This window comes from Salarias fasciatus, chromosome 5, assembly GCF_902148845.1.
Source record: "Salarias fasciatus chromosome 5, fSalaFa1.1, whole genome shotgun sequence".
Taxonomy (NCBI): domain Eukaryota; kingdom Metazoa; phylum Chordata; class Actinopteri; order Blenniiformes; family Blenniidae; genus Salarias; species Salarias fasciatus.
The window spans coordinates 14,796,974-14,820,899 of record NC_043749.1 but is presented as its reverse complement, the minus strand read 5'-3'; the positions used below and the strand labels follow the sequence as shown (position 1 = coordinate 14,820,899).

Genomic DNA, 23,926 nt, shown 5'->3' with positions numbered 1-23,926 from the left:
TTCAGCGTCACAACAAACCACACACCAGAGACGCATCCGGCGCTTCCTGTCACACTAAATCCGAGGCACAACAAAGCAAGCAAATTCATTTATGTTATCATTTATTATTATTTCACTGTATTTCAGTCTGACCTTGCACATTTAAGCATCTCATCTTTATCATAATCATCTTCCTCAGTTTCATACTCCCTAAATCAGTATCAACACAGTCATTAATACACTTTCTCAGGGGCGAATGGAAGCTTGCCGATGTGTGCAGTTTTGCTGGAAAAGTGTGTTGCTTCTGTTTGGCAGCCTCTTGTGAACCAACCCAATAAAATGTCTATTTTTTACCGCGTTGCCCAATGTTGGAGCATAAGTTCTGCTTCTGGAGTCTGTGTTTATTCCTCATCTTCAGTGTCAGCAAAATGAAAACAACCACAAACTGGCCAACGTGCATTTTTTATATTAGTCTCTTGACCCTGGTGGTTTAACAGGAAGTGATAAGTTAATTGATGACATGTAGACTTGTAGCGTCTGAGGAGTCAGCAAAGGTTCACATGTCATCGTTTTGGCGCCGTGTTTGGTTACAGAGGAGTGTGATGTGTTCATGTGTGTGGCAAATCAACCATCTGGCTCCGGGTGTGTGTGTGTGTGTGTGTGTGTGTGTGTGTGTGTGTGTGTGTGTGTGTGTGTGTGTGTGTGTGTAAGATGGCTGGCACAAGCAGCAAGCAGTAACGTCTGGACCGTGGACTCCCATAGAGATGATGGTAGAAGTATGTGTTTAGTCACTTAACGTAACTGCTCATTTGTGGCTCACACTCGCTCTGTCCCTGCTTGTTATCCAGAGTGTGTATTTCTGTGTGTGTGTGTGTGTGTGTGTGTGTGTGTGTGTGTGTGTGTGTGTGTGTGTGTGTGTGTGTCACAGACAGCAATAGAGAGTATAAACAGGGAGTCAGCGCTGTGTTAATACAATCTGAATGTGCAGCTATAATACGAATCAGACTGCAGGTGTATCAGGTGAGTCTTCCTATAAGAGAAGGAGCAGCAACACTCTTCAGCTCTTTCGTTCAGGGCGGTTCCTGCCACAATATAGGCACAAAGTACAACAAATAAAAAAACATGCTTTCTTGTGTGTTTGAGTTCCGTTATGTCAAGTATTTGGTTTTCTGTTAAACGTGGCTCGATTCATGACATTCATCAGAGATTTAATACACACAGTTAAAAAAATATTAGCCTTGGATCAATGGATTTCTGATGAGGTCACAAATAAATGACACAAAGGTATATGTTTTTATTAAAAACAAAGCAAAATATCAAAACAGTAAGAGTAGGGAATACACAATGTGTAATGTCATCATTAGAGACTCAAAAGATGAAATAATGCATATTTAAAAATTAGCAAAATTAAAAGGGATATAAACACTGTTATGTGATATTAATAGGTAATTTCTAGCACATACGTTGAAACAGCAAAGCTGATTAAAATCTTCCATTATTCTCTGATTCTCAATGGGAAATTTGCCAGTTAATGTATGTGAACTTTTCCAACAGGTTTTTGCTGCATCCTCTGCACCGCTGAGTTCTGCTGCACTCCAATTTGCATCCATTCATCCGTCTTCTGTGCTGCTTTATTTAGTCGAGGGCCGCAGGGAGCTGGAGCCAATCTCTGCTATCGATGTGTTCAAAATAGGACATTAATTTAAGAAGTAATCAAGATAGGACTCACTACACTCATTGTACATATGTTTAGCACATGCAAGCTGGGATTATGTGACTTTCATGACCATATTAATGTTAATTTGAAGGAATTCTGGAAGTTAAAATAACGCCACCTGTCAGGGTTAGGGTTAGCAGATCCTGTTGACGCCGGTGTGCAGATGAAATAATGAGGTGGACGGCCTCCACAGTTAGGAATTATGATTCCAACACAAAACACGCTCACACAGTGAGCTGAGAGTCAAAAGAACTCAATGGGAAATGTAAACTAAAGGAAAGACACTGAGGAAGCTCCACCCAGAATGCAGGTGATCACAGTGCTGTCAGTTTATATAGTCTGATGAATTAATTTTGAATATTCTCACGTTACACATTAACGGAGTCTGGCCTGGATAGTGTGTTTGAATTCCACACTTATAACTTACTTGACCTGTAACTGGTCCATTGAGGGTTTCAGGTGATAGATGAAGAAGGATTCAGTAGCTTATGGATGTACATATGTTAATTTGCTTTCCTGATATTGTGGTGCTTTGCTTGTTGTGCAGTATATGAGACCAAACCTGGAGGCTGATTTTAGATGAACTCATTACTTTTATAAAGAATATCTTCCGCTTGAGGCCACGCCTTCATAGAGCAGCATCAGATTGATGCAAACAGATACACAAACTTGTGAAATCAACATATGAATGAAGTACTTTTTCATAACGTGAAACCATTTTTTCTTCCACACTATTTTCTAATCTTCGCCTCACCACATTTGGTCGCTTAATTGGAATTTTTATGCACATCACCATAAATATGTCCTTCCAAGATGCAGACACTGCTGGATGATGCATATCTGCTGAAGATGCCAAGGAAAATTAACACTGCAGACACAACTGTTATATAGAAACTGTGTATTAGGTTCTCAGAACTTTCTGAACCTTCTAACATCGTCAGCAGAGTCACAGACTCACAGGCGCTCAGTACAGGTCAGCGTGTGTTGCACAAGTCTGCTAAAAACATCCCACTCTGATACTCTTCTCGCACTCAGCACACTCATGTAAAGCCAAACTTCCTGATCTCTGACAGCTGGAGCATTTCCTATAAAGAAAGTGACTAAATTTGTACCAGTGTGTGAAACACCTGCGCCTCACCTGACACTTGTGTGTGATGTTCCTGTGGAGACGTTCTCCTCCAGGAGAGTGAGTGTAGTAAAGATGACCTGCTGCTGCGTTTTACTTGGCAGTGACATCCTCACACAAATCTAGCCCACCTCCATAGTCCTTTACACACACACATGCACACATACACACACGTGAGCCGAGCTACAGCATGTAGGCAGATCAAGGACAGAGTATAAATACAGATGCATATCATCGTGTTTATCTGTTCTTGATGTTATTGTGCTTCACTTGATGAAAAAAGACAAAAGATCATGATTAAAGTGCTGAATTTGAATAAATAGATAATTATGCAAATCCATTTTTTTCTGTTTTGACTTAAATGCCAAAGTGCTGAACTGTTAGCATGTGTTGGAGCTCATAAAGAGATGCTGAGGATGAACACCAGCCCCATGCACGCCACACACACACTTGAGCAGCCGTCCCAATATAGACTGCACACTGAAGCACACTTATTTACTGTGCAAACCTGCAGGAGTAGGCGGTGAAGAAGCACTAAACGCTGGCTGCCCTCGCCCCTCTGGCCTGGCTGGACGGCACTGACTGATCCATCCAGACAAGGGAAGGAGAGAGACGTGGAGGGAGGATTGGTGGGGGGGGAGGGCGACAGCGGCGGAGTGAGAATATACGTCCGCTCGACGGGCGCAGAATCAGATCCAAAACGACAGTGTAATGTTTCTGTGACACTCTGGAGATGTCTGCTCTACAACTGTCCCATGGCGGGTAACTGGAGGGAGCGTGTGTTTGCGTGTGTGTGTGTGTCTATGTGTGTGTGTGTCGTGTCGGGGGCCGCACACAGCTCGGTGTTGTGGCTTGCAGTTTGTTGTGTTTGCTCTGCATGTAAGCGCTCTGGCCGCACACAAATATCAAACATGCATGATGTCACCGTGACTCATGTGACTCTGGGCTCGCCGCCGCACGCTCAGATGCTCACGCACGCACAGAGAGGAACAGTCAGGTGGTCATGGAGTCTGGAAAAACATGAAATCCGCTGAAAGACTTTGACTGTGGTGGTTTCTGCATATTGTTGGTGTCAGCGGATGAAGGCCAGAAATCTGAGAGGCTTGCGGTGACACCAAGCATAGAAGTTAAATGAGCTAAATTTTTGTTAAATGTCATTCTTTTATCCTTCTCTTGATCGCCTTTTTTACAGTGTGACCTGGTTACAGTAGTTGTTTTTTTTTTAAATGTATGTATTTATTCCTCCTTTTGGCTTTAAGACTTGATTAAGAGAGCAGAGTGACAGATTAAGGCTAACCTGCTGTGCTTTAGTTATGTTGGATCATTTTTATCTCATTAACTGCATAATATTTCGTAGTTCAATGGTTTGTTGTCTCAAGGTGAATCCGAAGTGATAACAATGGACCTTGTGACAGATTTCAAACCTTTTCAACGCTACAGATCGTTGAAAAAAATACAAAGAAGCTTGAAAAAGAGAGGTTGAAACAGAAGAAAATACTGTTTGGTGAAATATCCGCGCCTAATGTGGACGAGATCTCCATGTGGTGCCTCCGTCATGCGGCTTTCAGCGTTCGTGACTGTCAGTGTGAGCCGCTTTTATCCTTCTATTGCTAGAGAAACGTCTATAGTTTTGTACGGGCAGATTTCTATGGCTGTCGGACTTAAATCAGCTTTAGAAAACACGGAATCACAAATCATCACAAAAGCAGTGAGGCTGGAAACACTGAACAAATAACCATCAGGAGACTGACTGAGTGAATGAATGAAGGCAACACATTTTCCCAACATATGTCAATAATATTGCAATGAATCAAACTCCAAAGGTGAAAAAACACCGTGGGACATTCTGAACCCTCATTTTAAAACAATAAACAAAGAAATCTGAAAAATTTGACACTCAACATGTGATTCAGGGACACTTACATAAATGTTTATTGTCCCGTCGATCCTCGATCAGCTCCTTCAGCACACAAACACATCGTGCACTCAGTCAGCAGCAGTCTGTCTCTCTCCTTCACTCAACATTTACTAAAATAAGCTCCAGTCTCTGTTATTCTGTTATTTGTGGAGAGTTTTTCTAGTCAGATGATTTTTGTTTTTTTTTTGGAATGAAGTTAGCATACTGCTGTGAAAGGTTGCCGAAAGAAATTATCAATAAGAAAAAGATGAGTTTTTTTCGCTCCAAATGTCATGATACACTAGATCACAGTATTGTCAGTGTTTCCTGATATCAAAATCATATACTTTTATGTACCTTATTGCTCATTTCTGACTAATACTCAACACTGCAGTTTGTAAAATGTGAGGTTGAAACCCCGGATTAAAACAATCCAGGGTTGATCATCGATCCATTTCTTAGTTTATTCATCTCATAGTGTGTTGGAGCTGATCTCAGCTGACTGACAGGGCAAACACACAGTCTCACACACACTCGCATTCACAGCTACGATCATTTTAGAGCCGCCGATTAACCTGAAGCGCATGTTTCTTGCACTGTGGGCAGAAACTGCGTCATTATGTGAAAAGCCACACATGCACAGGGAGAACATGCAAAATAAACATGTCAGACTTTTTCACCTTGAGCAATGAGTGCTAACCACCAGTCGATTTGTTGTCTGCTTCATGTTTTCTTTTTCCTCTGATGTGAGTGTGTGTTCTTGATGAAAACTCTGTGATGCTAAAAAACGGGTTTTCTCAGCTACGAGGCTGACCGTACCGCTGCCCGCCTGTCTCTGCCGCACGGCGAGTTGTGTAGAGGAAATGCACGGCTCAGCGGTTTGGCATCCTCATATGGTGAACTGAGCCCTGTGAGGTGGACAGAGCTGAAGGTTTCCCCTGCGGAGGAGGAGGAGGAGGAGGAGGAGGAGGAGGAGGACCGTGGCGGCGGGGGTCGACCACGACACGGCGTGGTGTCCTGCTATGCACGGGTTTGATGTTGGCGTGCACGTTCGACCCTGAACATGTGCTGCGTGTGTCTGTGTGCGTGAGTGCCCAGTGCATCATGTCATACACCTTAAAGAACGGCATTGAAGCAAGGCAGCAAATTAAGTGGCGATAATGTTGGTACGCCGTGTGAAATGAGGGAACACATTACAGTAAGGCTCTTTACAGCACAAATAAACTAAGATGAGTCAGAGATATTTATCGCCGTCCCCAAGGCCGCTCTCCTCGCTCTCCGTCTCTCATTGTTTCTCTCCGTCTTTCTATTTCCGCTCGCAGTTTGGCCCGCTGATGAATGAATAAATTGCTGCTTAATTGCGAGGAAATGGTCATCATTTGTTATTATATTCAAGACGCTTTCATGAACTCGGAAGTGGCAATCCGTGCATAATTACTGTGGCTTGGGAAGCTAAAATTGTCCTGACAATGCTGTTTCCCAAGTCTTTACAATTAATACTCAATCGCTGCAGTGGAATATGTGGGAAAAAATCTGTAATCTGAATCCCCATTTCTGTGGCTCGTGGTTCTTTTCTCTGGCCGTCCTAAAAAAGTTCTCATTAAACTCCATCTGATAACTGCAGGAATTCACAGCCTGCGAAAGCCGCTGGACGTTTTTCACTCGTGCCTTTTTGCGACTTGTCCTCTCGTCCTCATCCGAGTCGTCCTGTCCTCTCTGCAGCCAGGCAGGAGCCGTAAGCTTCGCTCAACCTTTTACCTCGGTAACAAAGCGGCCCGCTCCTCTCATTCCGGGCTAAGTGCTCCTCACAATCTGCGGTAAACTGCTGGGAAAACAAGCCCCCCGGCCCGCAGCGCTCCTGCGTTTATGGAGTCCGCCGAGAACACGGAGCAGGCGGGGGGGGGATTACACAGTCCCTCAGGCGGACGGGGCTATTATGCGTAACATAACGCACGTGCGTGTGTGCATTTGCGTCCATTGTGTCACTCATAATAAAAGCTAAACTGTGACTTTCTCCTGTCGGGCGGGTTTTTCTGTGGAGAGTTCATTCTGCTCTGCCTCATGTATAAAGGATGAGTCCGGGGCCTCCTCGCTGCTCCTGCGTCTCAGGGGAGGTCCCACCGCTGTCCCGAACAGGCCGGGTCACCTTTAGTGCGTCCAGTTTGTCACACATCACGCCGCGCTAGAGCGCACGTAGCGCCTTCGTCTGGCTGAGCGAGCCTCCGTCGTCCGCTCCGCTCCCAGTCGACCTCGACCTGACGGCTTAATGTTCCCGTGTTCCCCGTGCCTTTGAAACACCGGGAGAAAGACGCGCCGCCGAGTTACATCACTGCTTCTAATCTCTCGGCACCCTCTAAAAACAGCCATTTTATTCAGAGTGTGTTTGTCCCTTTTTTAACCTCTGCGTCTCTCCGGCACATTCACCCTATCCTTGGTTGTTGGAGCTAATGAATCAGCTTCCATCTTTTTTTTTCTTTTCAGAACGACACCTGATGGCTACAGTTTCTTCACATTCACAATGCTAGAAAAAAGCATGCATGCAAATTGTATAGATTCCATTAATAATGCATCAAAAATTACATTGAAAAACGGCTGTTCTTACCTTATTCTCAGCTTTACTGATTGCTCTGAAATGCTCTTGTGCACTTCATCGACGTCTCTCATGCTGTCATGATTTTCACAGCACTCTGTGAGCACGTGTTAAGATAAGTGTTGGAAAGTGTGTGAGCTCAGATCAGACTGAGGTCAACACAAGGTGAATGTCTGACGCTCCGGTTAAACGTGTTCATGGAAAACTGGAGAAACTGCTGCACTGCTGGCTGCTTTTAGTTTGATTGTGCAGTGGAGTATCTGCAGCCATGTCAGTCTGCAGGATCAGACAGAGAATATCAAATATATCTATATTTGACTTGTATGCAAGTGCAGTACACCTGATGCTAACTTATACAGAAAATTAAGTGTGTGAGGTGTGTTAATGTGAGTTTAAAATTAACTCTGTAAGTTGACTTCTTAGTAAAACTGAATAAATACTCGCTACTGCACCCTTTCTTCAGTGTGACACTGAGCAGGAGTTTATTTTTTGTAAGCACATCGATACTTATTTTAAATAATTTTATGCAGGAATTTAACATTAGCTGAACTTTAGCATCTATGCAAGACAAGACTTTCCTCATTGGTATCCTGGTTGTTTCCTCCTGTTATCATCGTTGGCATTGGTGGTTCGACTCATTAGTGAGCTGATTTGAAAACTTCACTTTTTATCAAATCATTTTTTGTGTACTTTGTGTGAGTGGAACTTCTTATCAGTCAGCGTTTGTGTCCGACTGTGTGCTGCCAGAACTTGTGCCTCATTAATCCCACGCTCACACTGCCGTTTTCATTTCTATTATTATTAAATGTGTTTTTCCTTTTTCGTGCGTCCACAGGAAACCGTTGAGTATGCCTTCCTCATCATTTTCACAATCGAGACCTTTCTGAAGATCATTGCATATGGTTTGGTGATGCACCAGAACGCATATGTGAGAAACGGCTGGAACATGCTGGATTTCGTCATTGTTGTGATTGGGTAAGTCCCGAGTTTCAGTATGTATGTGTCGAAACTATTGCTGCTTCCATGAACGTCACCACCGACAGGACATGGCATCCGTGCCTCTTATGACTGTAAAATTTGAACCACCGATGTTCAAAATGTTACTAGCAGGCCAAAGCCGGCCCTCTGTTCCAGTCCGCAGGACAACACTGCAAATCGTAAAACGATTTATTCACTGGGGATTTCACTGTTTCAGTACGAGCAGCAGGCGTAACTCGACTCTGAGACGCGGGCCGAGAAATCAGTGGCGCAGCAACGAGAACTAACGCGTTGCTATTGAAGTAGCTTCAGCGCCGGCGCTCGACTGTCAGGGTGACTTTGGAATCACGTGCAAGTTGAAGGTTGAAAAAACACAGGGAATGGTTTTTTTTTTTCTTTGTTGTACAGAGCTTTATAGAGGCGGGAGTGTTAACCACTACAGCACCATGTGGCTCAAGTTTACACTCATTCTCGGCTTCAGGTTATTCCACTTGGCACTGAAAGGCAGGGAAAATGTTTTACACAATAATTGTATTTCAAGGTTATTATGCAACTAATTTACCCATTGAAGAATAAATTACCACCATAGAAAAAGAGGGACAAGCCGTTCCAGTGGCCCCCAAGACTAAAATAAATTGTTCAAAACAATTTGCCATTGAGATTTCTCTGTCAAAAAAAATGCCGCAACGTAATGTGTGACGGACAAAGACCTGGCATTTATTAGGAGTTCATGTCTTGAAAAAAACTGGGCAGAAGCACTCACTGCACATTTGCTGATGATTTCACTGCCTTGAAATCTAAATAAATTCAGGCAGCCTGAGTATAATCATCATCATAACAGGGTTTATTTATCAGCCGGTGTGTTTGATCGAATCCCACAAGACGTCTACAGCGCTGATGTTTTGATTCCTTTTTACATTATCGGCTTGTTAATTGTTAAAAATCCTATTTTAAAGAAATGTTCTCTGTCAAGAAATCCTTGGTGATGTTAAAGTTGCTGAAGCTTCTGCTCCTAGTGGCCAAGTGCTAATAGAGACCCTCGTACACCCACAGCATATGACCCAGAAAAGACACAGAGAATAAATCAGAGCTTTACCACCACTGGAATGAGTCACCATCTCTCCATACTTCGTCTCTTCTGCAACACTCCCGCCCATCTTTCCCTTTCTCCTCTCCTCTCCTCTCCTCTGTCTGACTGTCTTTTTGCTCACACTCTCACATCCTGCTCTGCTTTGTCTCTGCAGCTCGCTCTGATTACTGCCCTCTTTCATTTTCATATTTCCAGCGGTCCGTGGCTTCACACCTCCCCGCTTCACTCTGCCCTCTTTTCTCCCGCAGAATCTCCTTTATTTATCTTTACCCTTATCTTTCTCTCGATCTCCTTCCTCCTCTATCTCCCTCCTCTCCGTCACTCCCTCCCTCCAGCTCTCCTTCAATGCGCACAGTCCAGTGGGTAGCTGGGTCAAATCTCCATCTCGGTGCTGCATGCGGGGCTGATCTGCCAGGCAGTCAGATGCAGAGACGGCTGGCCCCGCTATGATGAGTGACTGTTGCTGCTAAATCACTGAGACCGCACACACACACACACACACACACACACACACACACACACACACACACACACACACACACACACACACACATACAATCCTGTCTGTGTGTGATGTTCAAACACAGCTAGAAAAGGGTCTCAAAATACCAAGTAAATCTGTCAAATGTCAGGGTTTACGCCCCCTTTCCACAAGCTTCAGTGTGTTTGTTGTGTTGTGTATTAATTGGCTTACGATAGGTCATGCAATGGATACACAGAATGTTAAAAAAGTAGTGCTCTTTTTAATTTTAGCAAAAAGAAAAAAAAAGGTTTCTTAAGAGGTTTGGCACAGTGTGAAATAATGAATTTGTGTGACCATATTTGTGCCTTCTATGACAGTGAGTCTTGAGAGGCGACAGCTCTAATGTGTGTTGTCTGGTCTGCAGCTTTAATCAGTAAATAGTTATAAGAATAAATATAGAATTCCTCAGAAGTAGGAAAACATTAATTACTGTAGATCCATGCTATTCATACACACAATGCCTCAGCTACATTATTTTGTTCCAAATACACCTGATCGTTTTTGTACAAATGAACATTTCATCACTACCGCTTCTATTATTACTACTACTAATAATATTAATGACAGAAAGTGCATGTTTATAGTTACATGTCTCGATCTATCAGGGTCATCCCTTCGAGCAAATATTACCTTTTCAGTATCAAAATAAATCTGTGACGGTGCTGACGTTGTTTCTCACAGGATGAGCATTATCCAAGATGCTCAGGAAACTCTGGTTTGCTAAATTCTGCCTCAGTTGGGAAAAGAAACCTGCTGAGCTACTTTAACCGAAGTGGTTCTTCTGAGAATGTGTGGATATGTGCAGGAGGGCCGTCTTCATGGCATGACCAGATGACTAATGAAACCCCCAGTGGCGGCTGGTCAGTCTTGCAGCTGTGACTCAGGATAGCATAAGTCAGAGCAGACTGTGTTTAAAGGCCATCAGAAGTCCTTCCAGCCCCGATCGGCAGCGTCGCTGGCTGCGTTGGGTCGGCGGCTCTGATGTGATGTGTTGGGATGATTTTCCCTCCTGGCTAGGTGAAGGATGTCTGACTGACCGCGGTGAAGCGTCCTCTTCCCCGGTGAGAGATTCCTTCGCTGCTGATTGCTGACCACAGTATGAAGCCAGCGTTGTGGGACGTGTGTGAGCTTAAAATACACTTAATTTGTACTGAGCTGATCAGTGCAAACATTCCCGGTGATGAACAGTCAATCTATTGATAAAAGCTATTGATTATATATTTATGTATAATTTTCTCTGTAAAAGTGTCTAGAAATGACTGTGTTGTAATTCACACTTTATAAATAAAGCAGAATTGAATTGAATTGAATCCCATAAATGTTTATTTTAGTGTTAAAACAATGATCCTGGTATCAAAATCTTTAAAGAGTTTTCGTATTTGTTTAAAACACTGAGTCCAATTAATGAGAGTTTATACTCTGAGGATTTAAAAAAGGACAAATTTAATCAGATGTGAAAAGGGGGTAGATCTTAAAAAACAATTACTATAATTCTCAGACTGAGGGTCACACCTGAGTAGCAGTGGCATGACGCAGCTCTCAAAAAAGTGTTAAGAAGGAAAAAAATGATTCGAGCTGCAATTATTTTTCTTTGCACAGCTATATTTGCACCATCAATAAATATAAATCAGCCGTTGCTGCTCTTGAAGTGATCTCTGAATATTTTCCTCCGTTTGTGATCATGGTGCTTTTCGTAAACAGTCGGCCTCCTTTCTCCCCCCTTCTCAGCAACATTTCTCTCTGGTCTTCCAGCAGTCCCTCTCAGGACACACAGAGACTCCAAATGTTCTTTCTGTGTCTCTGCTTCCATTTTCAGCACATTTTATCATTTCTGTGTTGAATACTGCCGTGCTGCCTTTTGTTTTTAGCGGCGATCTTCTTGCTCTGCCAGTCAAACATGGCAGAAACGGAGGTTTTTCAGCGATAGCGTCTTCCTGACGAACACCTGACTGTGGTTTTTCTTTGCCCTCTGAAACAGACTCTTCAGTGTTGTTTTGGAGCTTTTGACCAAAGATGAGAAGGGAGATGGCGGCGACGGACACAGTAGCCATCCGTCGATGCACGGGCATGGGGGGAAACCTGGTGGATTTGATGTTAAAGCCCTTCGAGCCTTCCGTGTGCTGCGACCCCTGCGGCTGGTCTCAGGAGTACCCAGTAAGTATCCGGAGTGAACCGCACAGCGCCCTCATCTCTGGATTTGCACACGTCGTATACTGATGTTAGTCCTTCTGTAGAATAAGGGGGTGCATATGGTAAGTCCAGATGGTCCGTGTGCAGACCTCCAGGAGCTTTAAAAAAAAAAAAAAAAAAAAAAAAAACATCCATGCAACATCAATATCAGCTCCCAGGGGCAATGGACTCTGGCTGTAACACTTCTGACACATTTATAAAATATATATGGTTCTAGTTATATCCAATTAACATAAAAAAAAAAACCACTGTTGAAGTATTTTTTATATTCAAGAATTCTATATTTAAAGAATTAATTATTTCATCAGCTAATTTTTACACTTAAAAACATTTGTTCAAATATCCAGTAGTAGGAAGATTTCATGGTGTTAAATAGAAGCTTTGGTTTGTATTTTGTTGTCTTGATCTGTGATTCGGAGTGAGCCGCGCTTCCCGTAAAGCGTTTCTTTCCCTCTCTGCCCAGGTTTACAGGTGGTGTTGAACTCCATCATTAAAGCCATGGTCCCTCTCCTGCACATCGCCCTCCTGGTCCTGTTTGTCATCATCATCTATGCTATTATCGGCCTGGAGCTTTTCATCGGTAAAATGCACGCGACCTGCTATCTACCTGGAGCAGGTGAGACCGCCGTCAGTCAAGTCCGTAACTCGTGGAACAAATCTCACAACCATCAAGCACAAACTGGGGGTCAAAGGTCTGAAAATAATGTTTCCCATACTGTATAAAATGGTGTTTGGTGACGAAGGTCATTTAAACACGTGTTTTTGATCTTTATCATAAATGCTGTCATACAAGCACACGTGTTGTTTTAATAAATTCAATGTACAGACAGACAAGTGATTCATCACATTGAAGACTTGGCCATAAATCTCATATATTTACGTGCTACTCCTGCTTATAGAAGATTGAATTTTTCCGGCCTTCACGGTAGTGAAAAACGCCCACTTTTCTTCTTCACCATAAAGTCGTGTCATTGAAAATATAATCCAGGGAAGGACTTTTTTTATCTCTGCACGTATATCAAGCAAATCAAAACAATTTAAATTCATTAAATTCAGTCAGTCTTCCTGGTTTACAAAGATGTGAAGGTTTTGGTAACTTTTGCAGTTTGCTTAAAGCTGAGTGAAGAAAACATAAGCAGGTTTTAAATTAGCGTTTCTTTTTTTTGTTGCATTCACACAAACAAGTGTGAGGATTTGAACCTCTCTGTCTGCAGACATGATAGCAGAGGAGGAACCGGCTCCGTGTGCGATCTCAGGGCATGGCCGCCAGTGCCCCAACGGCACAGATTGCAGGGAAGGCTGGCAAGGTCCCAACGGTGGCATCACCAACTTTGACAACTTTCTGTTTGCCATGCTGACAGTGTTTCAGTGCATCACCATGGAGGGCTGGACGGACGTGCTGTACTGGGTGAGTCTCTCTCTCTCTCTCTCTCTCTCTCTCTCTCTCTCTCTCTCTCTCTCTCTCTCGTCGGGGGGAAACCTGCGACTGTCGCACGCCCTCAGCTTGCACGTCTCCTCGAATCAGACGCACAACAAGGAGGCGAGGCTGACATTCTGATGAGGAAGTTGCTGACGAGCTCCCGAGGCGGCCCTCATCACTCTGATCAGATCGATCCACACACTGATTGAATGCATTGAACAGTTTTATCTGACAGAAATTTGCTAACTCAAGTAATCGTTAAACACGCCTTGTTTGTGATCTTGCGTTTCTCTTCTGACCGTTTCTGTCTTTAACGGCTTATTTCACTTTTTTTCTTCCTCTTCGTTCCTCCTTTCTTTCCCCTCCTCTCCTCCTCCTGTGGTGGTTGGGTGTTTTCCTCCAGATGAACGATGCTATGGGCTTTGAGCTTCCATGGGTGTACTTTGTCAGTCTTGTGATCTTCGGCTCCTTTTTCGTTCTTAACCTGGTTTTGGGTGTGTTGAGCGGGTAAGCACCTTCTTTTCTTCGCAGACAGAGAACTTCTGCTGAGCCTGCAGGCCCGGAGGTTCTCTGTTTTTAGACCTGTTTGTTTGTGTTAACCGGCTGCTTTCGGCTCCTGTAGGTCAATGACGCCATCGGATGGGAAACGCCGTGGATTTATTTTGTCAGCCTGATTATACTGGGCTCCTTTTTCGTGTTGAACCTTGTGTTAGGTGTGCTCAGTGGGTAAGAGGCAAATTGTGCGGTGGATTTGCTCTGCTGTGTGGACTGTAGAGTTTGCAGTGCACTCTGAAGCCGCTCTCTGTGTTCACTTTGATTTATGCTTTGCACCTCGCAACACCACTGATCCATTGATCTGGCACGTGCCCTGCAGAGTTCACGACTGGTGCCAAAATGTGCCCGAGAGTTCACCAGCATCACAAACACACAGATATTCACAATAATAATAATTAAAAAAAAAACCTTTTGAGACGAAAATATGTTTTTTCATTTGCTATTCTCGCTGACCTCTGTTGATGTAAAATAGTTACGTTCTCTTTACGGCGACCGCAGAGCGAGTTCTCCACCGCTATACACCCCAACCGCTTCCCACCCAACCTCCTGAGAGAGAAATTAATCTTATTCTTCGCCCTTCACTCCCTCGGCGCTCCTAAGCTCTCTCAAACCCCAGTTTGCTTTCCCAGCTCTGCGGAGCAGTGGGGGCTGGGTATTACAGGAGAATTAGCCCTGAATGGTTGACTAGCCAGGAGAGCTGGATTTCTAAACAGCCAGCGAGGTTCACACAATTGTTGGGTTCGGCACTTTTGCAGCCCGTATTGGCCGTTTGACAAAATCCATCAACATCAGCTGTCAGGATGCAGTTCGCTTCTTTACTGGCTCCTGACCATCAAGCCTCTTTACTTTTTTTTTTTTTTTGGCACGTATTCTTGACTCCCAAGAAACTGATACGACTACTCATTATTTTTAATAGCAGCATAAATTCATTATTTCTACAATAAGCCGTGTGTTTTCCTGCCGTCTACTGAACCCTCACATGTAGTAATTCCCATACTGGCTGTTTTGTGTATTTTCTATAAATTGAGATGCTGTGCAAATGTTGCATGTCTCTTCAAACCATCTGTCTGCCTAAATTGCCTTTTCTGTGTGATTAAGATCCTAGCCTGGAGGATATGCTACTGTACTGCAAAAATATACTCCAAATATAGCTCTGCCTGGTCTCTGAAAGGTGTACATCTCCCTCCAGTGGCTAGAGCTCAGAAAATCACACAAAGCAGCGGAAGGTTTTCATAGAAGCCTGAGAAAAAATGAAAATCCAATAAAATCAGAAAGAAAAGACAGAAAACTGTCCATAGATTATTATGATTTTATTTACTTGCTGTGGAAACTTTCTGTAATATAATTTATGTTCTTGTTTGTGTATTTGTGTGTGTGTGTGTGTGTGTGTGCTTTTTGTTCGTGCACGCCCTTGCACGTCTCAGAGAGTTCTCCAAAGAGAGAGAGAAGGCCAAAGCTCGCGGAGACTTCCAGAAGCTGCGCGAGAAGCAGCAGCTGGAGGAGGATCTGAAGGGTTACCTGGACTGGATCACTCAGGCCGAAGACATCGACCCCGACAACGAGGACGAGGCGGACGAGGAGAGCAAGCGCAACCGTAAGCGCCGCCACCGCCGCCGCCTCCCGTTTCCCCATCTCGTGTCCTGAAGAGCGATGCCGCAGTGAGATCAAGAGCCGCTCGCACACAAAGCTGAACGCCGTTTCAAGGGCGGAAAAGTCCAGCAGTGTGTTGTTGTTGACTGGAGAGCGTCATGATTCCAGCTGGTATAACTGCACCTTTTTTCTTTCTCTATATAATCATATAATAAAATACAATGTTACCTTTGAAGTGCCACAAAAAATGGAGGTGAAACAAGAGCTTTTCCTTGTGTACCTATTTGGGTATAAAGTGCTCTATTTTTCTTATTTGCCCCAGATAACCGCTCAATTATATTCAGTCATTTCTGGAACAGATAGAATATTAATTAGGAAAAAAAGAAGATCTTTTCCTGATTTGGTCTGAGAATTTTTTTTTATCAACCTTTAACAGTCATGCAGCAACCTATTTAACCAGAGAGTCGAATGTGTGTTCATGTGGAGCTAATCCAGGCTAAAATAAGCCTCGCAATTGTCTTTTTCCTCCTTCAGCTTCACTGAGGTCCTGTGAATTGTAGGAAACTGCAGGTTGATCAATTGCCGCGAAAGTAAAAACAGAAACTGCAACATATTTATCAACAGTGTTTGTTACAGATCGATTGAAACTGAAGCGACCTGAGTGTAAGCCACTGAAGCACACAGTGAGTTCATCTAAAAAGGAGAAAAGGGAGGAAAAAAAAAATAACACATTACTTCTGCAGGAGAGAAACTCTTAATCCAAATCCTCTTTATATAAGCGGCACGCATGACACAGAAAAGAGAACCTGCAGCGGATTCACCTTGTAGTTTGAGTTTCGGGTGTTTTCTTGTCTTGGCTCAGCGTCCACCATGATCTTCATCTTAGCTTTCCTTTGTCTGTACTCTCCCCCCCCCCCTCCACCCGTCTTGTCTTCAGATTATGTGCCACCCCGCAATATTCCGTTGCAACATTTCACCTTGTGTTTACAGTGAAATGACCAAATCCTGGATTAAAGGTTCTGTGTGAGCGAGACGACGGTCCATCCTGCTTCTCCTCAGTGTCCATCCTGGCTTTCGGTGTCTGTCGACAGTACAGGAGCCCCTACTAACATTATTACGTGTCAATGCCTTAATTCGCACTGTAACATGTTAGTACCGGCGCTTCCTCGGACTAACGGCTCTCCATGTTGTTCTTCTGCCCTCCTCAGTGTCTGCAGCCCATGTGCCTCCTGCCGCTCTTGTTATTGTCGGATATCGATGTTTTCTTGAATACTGTTGTTGTCCTGTGGTGCCCGTCTGCTCTGACCCATTTTGATAGCAGCCCATTCTCGCCCCCATGTCCCTCTGCTGTGCCGTTGTGTCTGAATGCATGGGCTTGCATGCATTACACATGAAGGGGTGACTCTGGCTGACCTCACCGAGAAGAAGAAAGGAAGGTTTGGGTGGTTCAGCCAGTCGTCCGACACTCATGGTAAATCCTGTGGTTTCCCTCCAGTCTTACTCTCACTTTTGTCTTTTGAATGTATTTGCCTGAATGATTGTGTGTGTGTGAGTGTGTGTGTGTGTGAATCTTTTTGGCTCAAATTCATCTAAAAAATGATTGAAGCAAAGTGATTTACTTGGTTTTTAGTAAAGATAAATAATCTGAGTGTGTGTGTGTGTGTGTGTGTGTGTGTGTGTGTGTGTGTGTGTGTGTGTGTGTGTGTGTGTGTGTGTGTGTGTGTGTGTGTGTGTGTGCAGCCTGTAGAAATATTCATTACTGTTGTGTTTTACCTGTTGTGTCCAAACATCACAGCCTTTTTGAGTTTTTCTGTTTCTTTGTTGTTACTTTTTTTTTTTTTAAACCTCCCTGATTTTCCTCCACAAATGCCCAAGGGACGGGTTCTGAATGAAATTTTTAGAAAAAAAAAAAAGCAATCCCGCCTCTTGAACGATGCTAACGTGGAACAGAAACGCAGCTGTGTTTGATCGCTGCCACACCCCTCTTCCTTCCAGCGTCCCGTTTCTAAAGGAAGGGCTCAGTCTGAATATAGGAAAGAGGGCTAAACCCAGATCACCACTCCAGTCAGCACTATTTCCAGAGCTGAGAGCTGTCCAACCACTCAGGAATCTGAGAAAACACGTCTGCGTAAGCCAGGCTGCGGCACACGCGCGAAGCCCTGCCTCGTGCGAGTTTAAAAAGCACTGAGACGCTTCGCGCAGTTAATCATCACCCGTCTGCACAGACGGTCTTTGCAGAGCGCCGGCACCACTCGAGCCTCACATTTCAGAGACGGGTTGAAGAGCCACGTCCCCCCCCTCTCTCTCTCTCGCTCTCAGCTCCCTCGCTTCCCTCTGCTCCTCATTGTCTGCATCAGTCAGCCCTCACGGAGCAGCTGTCCACTCGCCTGTCCCGTGTCAGCTCCCTTTCAGCACATTGTAAGCGATACTAATGATGACAGTGATGCACAGCCGCCGCACTTAGCTCCTTCCTCTCCACGAGCTCCTTTTGTGTTTTCGGTTTGGCCCACCAGATTCAAATCAGCTTTTAGTGATTAATTATCAGCATCTTCTTTGATGTAGACAGGCTCTGCTTTATCTGCTTTGATGCTCCTGAACAGCATTGAAGTCTGTCTTCCTGAAGAGTCATCTACCGTCTGCAGAGAGCACGTGATTTTATTTTTTTGTAAATGTTTCTTTGCTTCGTTTGCTGCTGCAGCGAGCGTTCCGGCCAGCGAAACGGAGTCTGTAAACACGGAGAACCAGAACGGAGAGGATGAGAAGACGCCATGCTGTGGACCTCTGTGGTGAGGATCTGCAGCGCTTTGCACAGCAAATCCCGTCAGAACGCAGGGACCACTCCTTCATCGTTAGATATCCACTGCTACGCTCGCTTCATAAACAATTCCACTGACTTTTATTCTATTTCAGCTCACTTGTGCTTTAACTGATGAACTGATGCTGATATTAATATATACTAACTGATCCTAACTTTCCCTTCTTATTTCTTTCAGTCAGAAGATTTCAAAGTCAAAGTTCAGGTCAGTGTGTTCTTGTCTCTGAAGTTTTTCACACCAAGGTCTGTTCCCGCATTAGGATTTTGCGTCCTTGGCGTTCATTTTACTGTATTTTTAATGAAACTTTCCCAGGGATGATAAATCAACAACTTTTCTAACGTCAGCATGTACCGTAAGGTATTTTTAGAGAACAGCCTTACGCTGTATTTTTCAGCTCATTTACTCCACAGCATGACATTGCAAAAAATATATTGATGCAGTTCCCCCGTGGTTCCTCTCCCGTACCTCACCGCGTCGTTGCTACTCGCCACAAACTTTGAAGACTCATTTATTGTTATTATTCAGTAATTCAGCTCTCCTCCTGCAGCCGGCGCTGGCGCCGCTGGAACAGATTCTGCCGCAGGAAGTGCCGGTTGGCCGTCAAGTCGGTGCCTTTCTACTGGCTCGTCATCATCCTGGTGTTCCTCAACACGCTCACCATATCGTCGGAGCACTACAACCAGCCGCTGTGGCTGACGCAAGTGCAGGGTAGGAGAAGATAACGCGCCAAGATTTATAGTTTTTACAGCTGAATTTATCTCTTGTAGTTAATCTAAAATTGTACTCATCTTTGTTATTTTTGCTCAGACGTGGCCAACAAGGTGCTCCTGGCGCTGTTCACCTGTGAGATGCTGGTGAAGATGTACAGTCTGGGACTGCAGGCTTACTTCGTGTCGCTGTTCAACCGCTTCGACTGCTTCGTGGTGTGCGGCGGAATCACCGAGACCATCCTGGTGGAGCTGGAGATCATGTCGCCCCTCGGCATCTCCGTTTTCCGCTGCGTCCGCCTGCTGAGGATCTTCAAGGTCACACGGTGAGACCGCCGGCGTGCCGCGCCCGTGCAGCACGTGATGGATTCAGTGATTGTCCCCGTCGCTCCTGACCGCTGCTGGACACCCTGTCTCTGCAGACACTGGCAGTCGCTGAGTAACCTGGTGGCGTCTCTTCTGAACTCCATGAAATCCATCGCTTCCCTGCTGCTGCTGCTCTTCCTCTTCATCATCATCTTCTCCCTGCTGGGCATGCAAGTGTTTGGCGGGAAGTTCAACTTCGATGAAACGCAGACCAAGAGGAGCACCTTCGACAACTTTCCCCAGGCCCTCCTCACCGTGTTCCAGGTACCAGCAGCTGCTGTCACAATTTAGTTACTTTCAGGTAAATATGTTACTCTGGATTTAGATTTAGACATTTTCGGTAATTCAGAAAGTATCGTATGTTGTATAAAATATTGTTATCTCATGATTTATTCTGCTGAGAGTTTCTGAAATTATACATTATATCACCCTCTTTGTTAACACAAAACAAAACAGAAAAAAAAAATAAAATCTAGTGTTTAATACAGAAGTTTTATATAAGTTTTATTGTATTGTATTAAAAGTACAAAAATTCAAAAGTACAGAACCAAATACAAAGTCATCAGGTTGGTGGAAAAATAGTGTTTTTTTTTCTGTCAGATGTGTTGCTTTTGGCTTCTTTGGGATAAATCTTGTGATCCGTCTAGATCCTGACTGGAGAAGACTGGAACGCTGTCATGTACGATGGGATCATGGCCTACGGAGGCCCGTCCTCCTCCGGGATGATCGTCTGCTTTTACTTCATCATCCTCTTCATCTGTGGAAACTGTATCCTGCCTCATCCCGACACATTTCACCACTACTGAGATAAACATTTGATCTCATTTCCATGAGTCTTTTCTATTAGGCCTGTTTGATTATATGATTACTGCCGATATTGAGAGTTGTGCTTTACTGAGCTCTGCGGTCAGACATCCTCCTGAATGTCTTCTTGGCTATCGCAGTGGACAACTTGGCCGATGCAGAGTCTCTCAACACAGACGAAGGAGACAAGAAAGGGTGATTTTTCTGAGTTTCTGTGATCTCCTCATCTCCCATACTGCTTTCTCCTGTGGAAATTCTCTCAGAAAACATACAGACAGCGTGGAGCTCATTTTCTATCCACTGCATGGTGAAAGTTTGGATGAATGCTGAGCTGTAACTTCATAATGTCTTTGTTTAATGCAGGGACAAAAAGGAGGATGACAAAGATGAGAAGGTACTTTAACTTTATCATTTAACATCGATAAACCTCATCTGGAGAGTTTGAGAACTGATGAATGAAGACCTGCTTTAGGACGAGGAGGAGGACAACGACGACACCGCGGGGGAGGAGGAGGATCCGGAGGTTCCTTCAGGGCCTCGTCCGGTCATCTCCGACCTGGTAAAGAAGGAGAAGATCACGCCGATCCCGGAGGGAAGTGCCTTCTTCATCTTCAGCAACACAAACCCGTAAGACGCGTTTTGCATTGCAAGCCATTCCCGCGCACAGACCAGCTCAGGTTGCATCAAAGTGTGTGTGTGGTTTCCCCCTCTTTCCCCTCCAGGGTCCGCGTGTTCTGCCACAAACTCATCAATCATCACATCTTCACCAACCTCATCCTGGTCTTCATCATGCTCAGCTCCGTCTCGCTCGCCGCTGAGGATCCCATCCGGAACTTCTCCGCTCGCAACATTGTAAGTGTACACTCCTCCCCCTGACATTTTTACCGTGTCGTAGACACACACAGGTAATGTAGCACCAATCATAAATCCTTGTTTTCTTAACGATATTTGATTATCACTTTGACATTCCGCTAATTGACCTTACTCTTGATTTTGCATGTTTTAGCCTATTGACTGTAGTTATTGACTTAAAGTAACTAAAAGTGTTGAGTCCGATCATTTTTATTTGAGATTTTATAGTCTATTGACTGGTATTTTGATAACATAATTTTACTGACGTGAAAGAGACATTTTTTGTGCATGAAGATTGTTCCTGTTCATGTCAAAGGAGGGTCGGAGGTACAGGAGGGAAAGAGACTTAGCAAATGACTTGAGGATGAAAAAAAAGTACCGTATTGGCCCGAATGTAAGACGATATTTTTTTGCAGAAACTGTATTCTCCAAAATGGGGTCGTACTATAGTCAAGGACTAGATTGTCGTTACACATCCGTACCACTAGATGGAGCCAAAGTACCGGTGACCAAAAAGTGAATGAAGCGTCACCGTCATATGATGTCTGTGGCCACAGTGATCTGATCAAAAATGAAGGAATGTGACCGTCTGGAACGAAGGAGCTTGAACGCTTGAGGAGTGAGCAAACAACAGAGGCAAAGTTTTGATGACAACTTTAAACTGATGGTTCAACGCAGCAGAGTCAACAAACAACTGCCAAGCCGCCAAGATATATTAGACTGAATTATTAATGCTCATGAAGTTGAATAGAACTTGAATTTAGTTATAAAGTTATTTACATCATTAGTGCAGTCATTGAACCTTTGAGGTTCTTATTTGTTGCTGATTCACTGAGTCAGAACCTCAGATTTTGAGAAAGGGAATATAGCTTTTTATTTAACACTGCAGTGATATTTCTTGATCTTAAGTCACATGAAATGTTATCTCTGTTGTGAGTTTTCCGGGGATAATTGTACAATAAAACATTGTTTTATGAGTAACCTTATTGTCTTCAACATATTTTTATTTTCACAAAATGATATTTGTAAAATCGGGATCGTCTTATAATCTGAGTCGTCTTATATTCGGGCCAATACGGTAGCTTCCTCCTCCTCCTATTCTGTCCTTTCCTTTCCATTGAATCTGTCTTGACAGTAAAGTATTACTTCATGGATATATTCAGTGTTAGTGTCTCAGCAGAGATCATTTCTATCTTGACACCAGGATTAAAGCTTTTAAAGGTGCGTTAAGGAATTTGCACGTTTTATGTGAAACAACGGCCCCTGCAGGCCTTGGGCGTAACTGCAGCTTAGTGAAACGCTTGTGTCTGTGGCTTGCGTCCATGTACGTGCACGGAAGAGAGGAACTCCTTCCTCGCTCTTTTAGTAGCGCTCGAGTAAAATGTAAGTTTCTTCTGCCTGGTGGGGTCTGTGCTGGAGTTGTGGCAGAGCTAGAAGCTGGTCTTTTCTTACTTTTTGGAAGCTCCATCCTCAATACTGCTCAGTTGCTGCTTGCTAAGCATCTGACGGAGTAATGGTGGACAAAACGAAAGCTAAAGAAATCAGGCCAGCGGGAGCGCGCATTACGTCACATTCTCTCAAATTCTCAGCAAAAAAAATTCTGGTGCCGGACCGGCACTGCAACTTTCAAGTGACAATTTAACGCTGTTAGTGGTACTTACAATGAATATATCAGGGCACATTGTACACATCATTGAATATTTGTAACATATTTATGGTGGAAAATAAGTATTTTTAAAGTTGAAAAACTCCTTAATGCACCTTTAAATATCAGGTGTCCAAATAAAAAAGTGGTGACTTAGTTAATGTTTATCATAGATTATCTCCCATATAGTGCTGTTTGTCTTTTCCTTTTCCTGCAGTTCAGCCTGTGATTGTCATCATCTACCGGCTAAAATTCTATTTATTTAATTAGTTTTAATTATTATTGGAGTTTGCATGACTTCACCTTGGATTTATTTACTTTCCATGCAGGGTAACATACTTTATCCCTAACAAGGGACCACTTTTTTCACATAGATTTTTTGTTCTGAACATTTTGTCGCTCCTTCAACATTTGATTTATGATCTAAAACAACTAAAAACACACCAGTACAGTGTGTTTCAACAGTTTCAGTTCAAAAATTTGTCAAATCATTTTTTTGGTAGTGATTAAGATTAACTTGGAGAGTTTTAATTTGAAAAAAAAAAAACAAATAATTTTTTCCACTTTTCATTGTGTGAACCTATGATGTGTGAATCTGCACAATGAACTGTCTTTGTTAAACATCTACGTTGCTTTTTGCAGATACTTGGTTACTTTGACTATGCTTTCACGGCTATCTTTACTGTTGAGATCGTTTTGAAGGTAAATGCTCTGTGTCCCCTGTCCGTGCTGTGACTAACCACACCCCAATAACACTCCAAACGTCTTATTGCCTTCCAGGTCCTAGGCTATGCAGATTATGTCTTCACTAGTATGTTTACATTTGAGATCATATTGAAGGTAACCCCTTAAATGACAACGAGAGCCTTGCTGCATTTTCTCCTTGTGTGTCACCTGCCACTCAGTACAACCTGGCTTGTTTGTTTCCTTTCTCTTATTTACTTTCTATCTTTATGGCACCTCTTTTAAAAGAAAAAAACGAAAAAAAAAAAAACAACAACAGATATTGGAGTTGTTAGTTGCACACACTAACGTGAAAACACAAGATTTGTCAAAATTGCACTAATGGAAGAACTCCTGT

The 23,926-nt window shown here is 43.6% G+C and overlaps 1 protein-coding gene across 1 annotated transcript in view; it reads left to right on the top strand.

Moving 5' to 3' along the window:
• LOC115389089 (voltage-dependent L-type calcium channel subunit alpha-1D-like) overlaps nt 1–23,926 on the top strand; it is a 54,187-nt gene that overhangs the window by 9,231 nt on the left and 21,030 nt on the right. Inside the window, 19 exon segments of the mRNA XM_030092481.1 lie at nt 8,145–8,284; nt 11,879–12,054; nt 12,554–12,706; nt 13,305–13,498; nt 13,914–14,017; nt 15,490–15,659; nt 17,052–17,126; nt 18,354–18,441; nt 18,649–18,675; nt 19,019–19,179; nt 19,279–19,504; nt 19,601–19,808; nt 20,192–20,312; nt 20,456–20,543; nt 20,712–20,742; nt 20,821–20,975; nt 21,071–21,200; nt 23,488–23,547; nt 23,626–23,685. Of these exon segments, the coding sequence (XP_029948341.1) occupies nt 8,145–8,284; nt 11,879–12,054; nt 12,554–12,706; nt 13,305–13,498; nt 13,914–14,017; nt 15,490–15,659; nt 17,052–17,126; nt 18,354–18,441; nt 18,649–18,675; nt 19,019–19,179; nt 19,279–19,504; nt 19,601–19,808; nt 20,192–20,312; nt 20,456–20,543; nt 20,712–20,742; nt 20,821–20,975; nt 21,071–21,200; nt 23,488–23,547; nt 23,626–23,685 (2,367 nt within the window).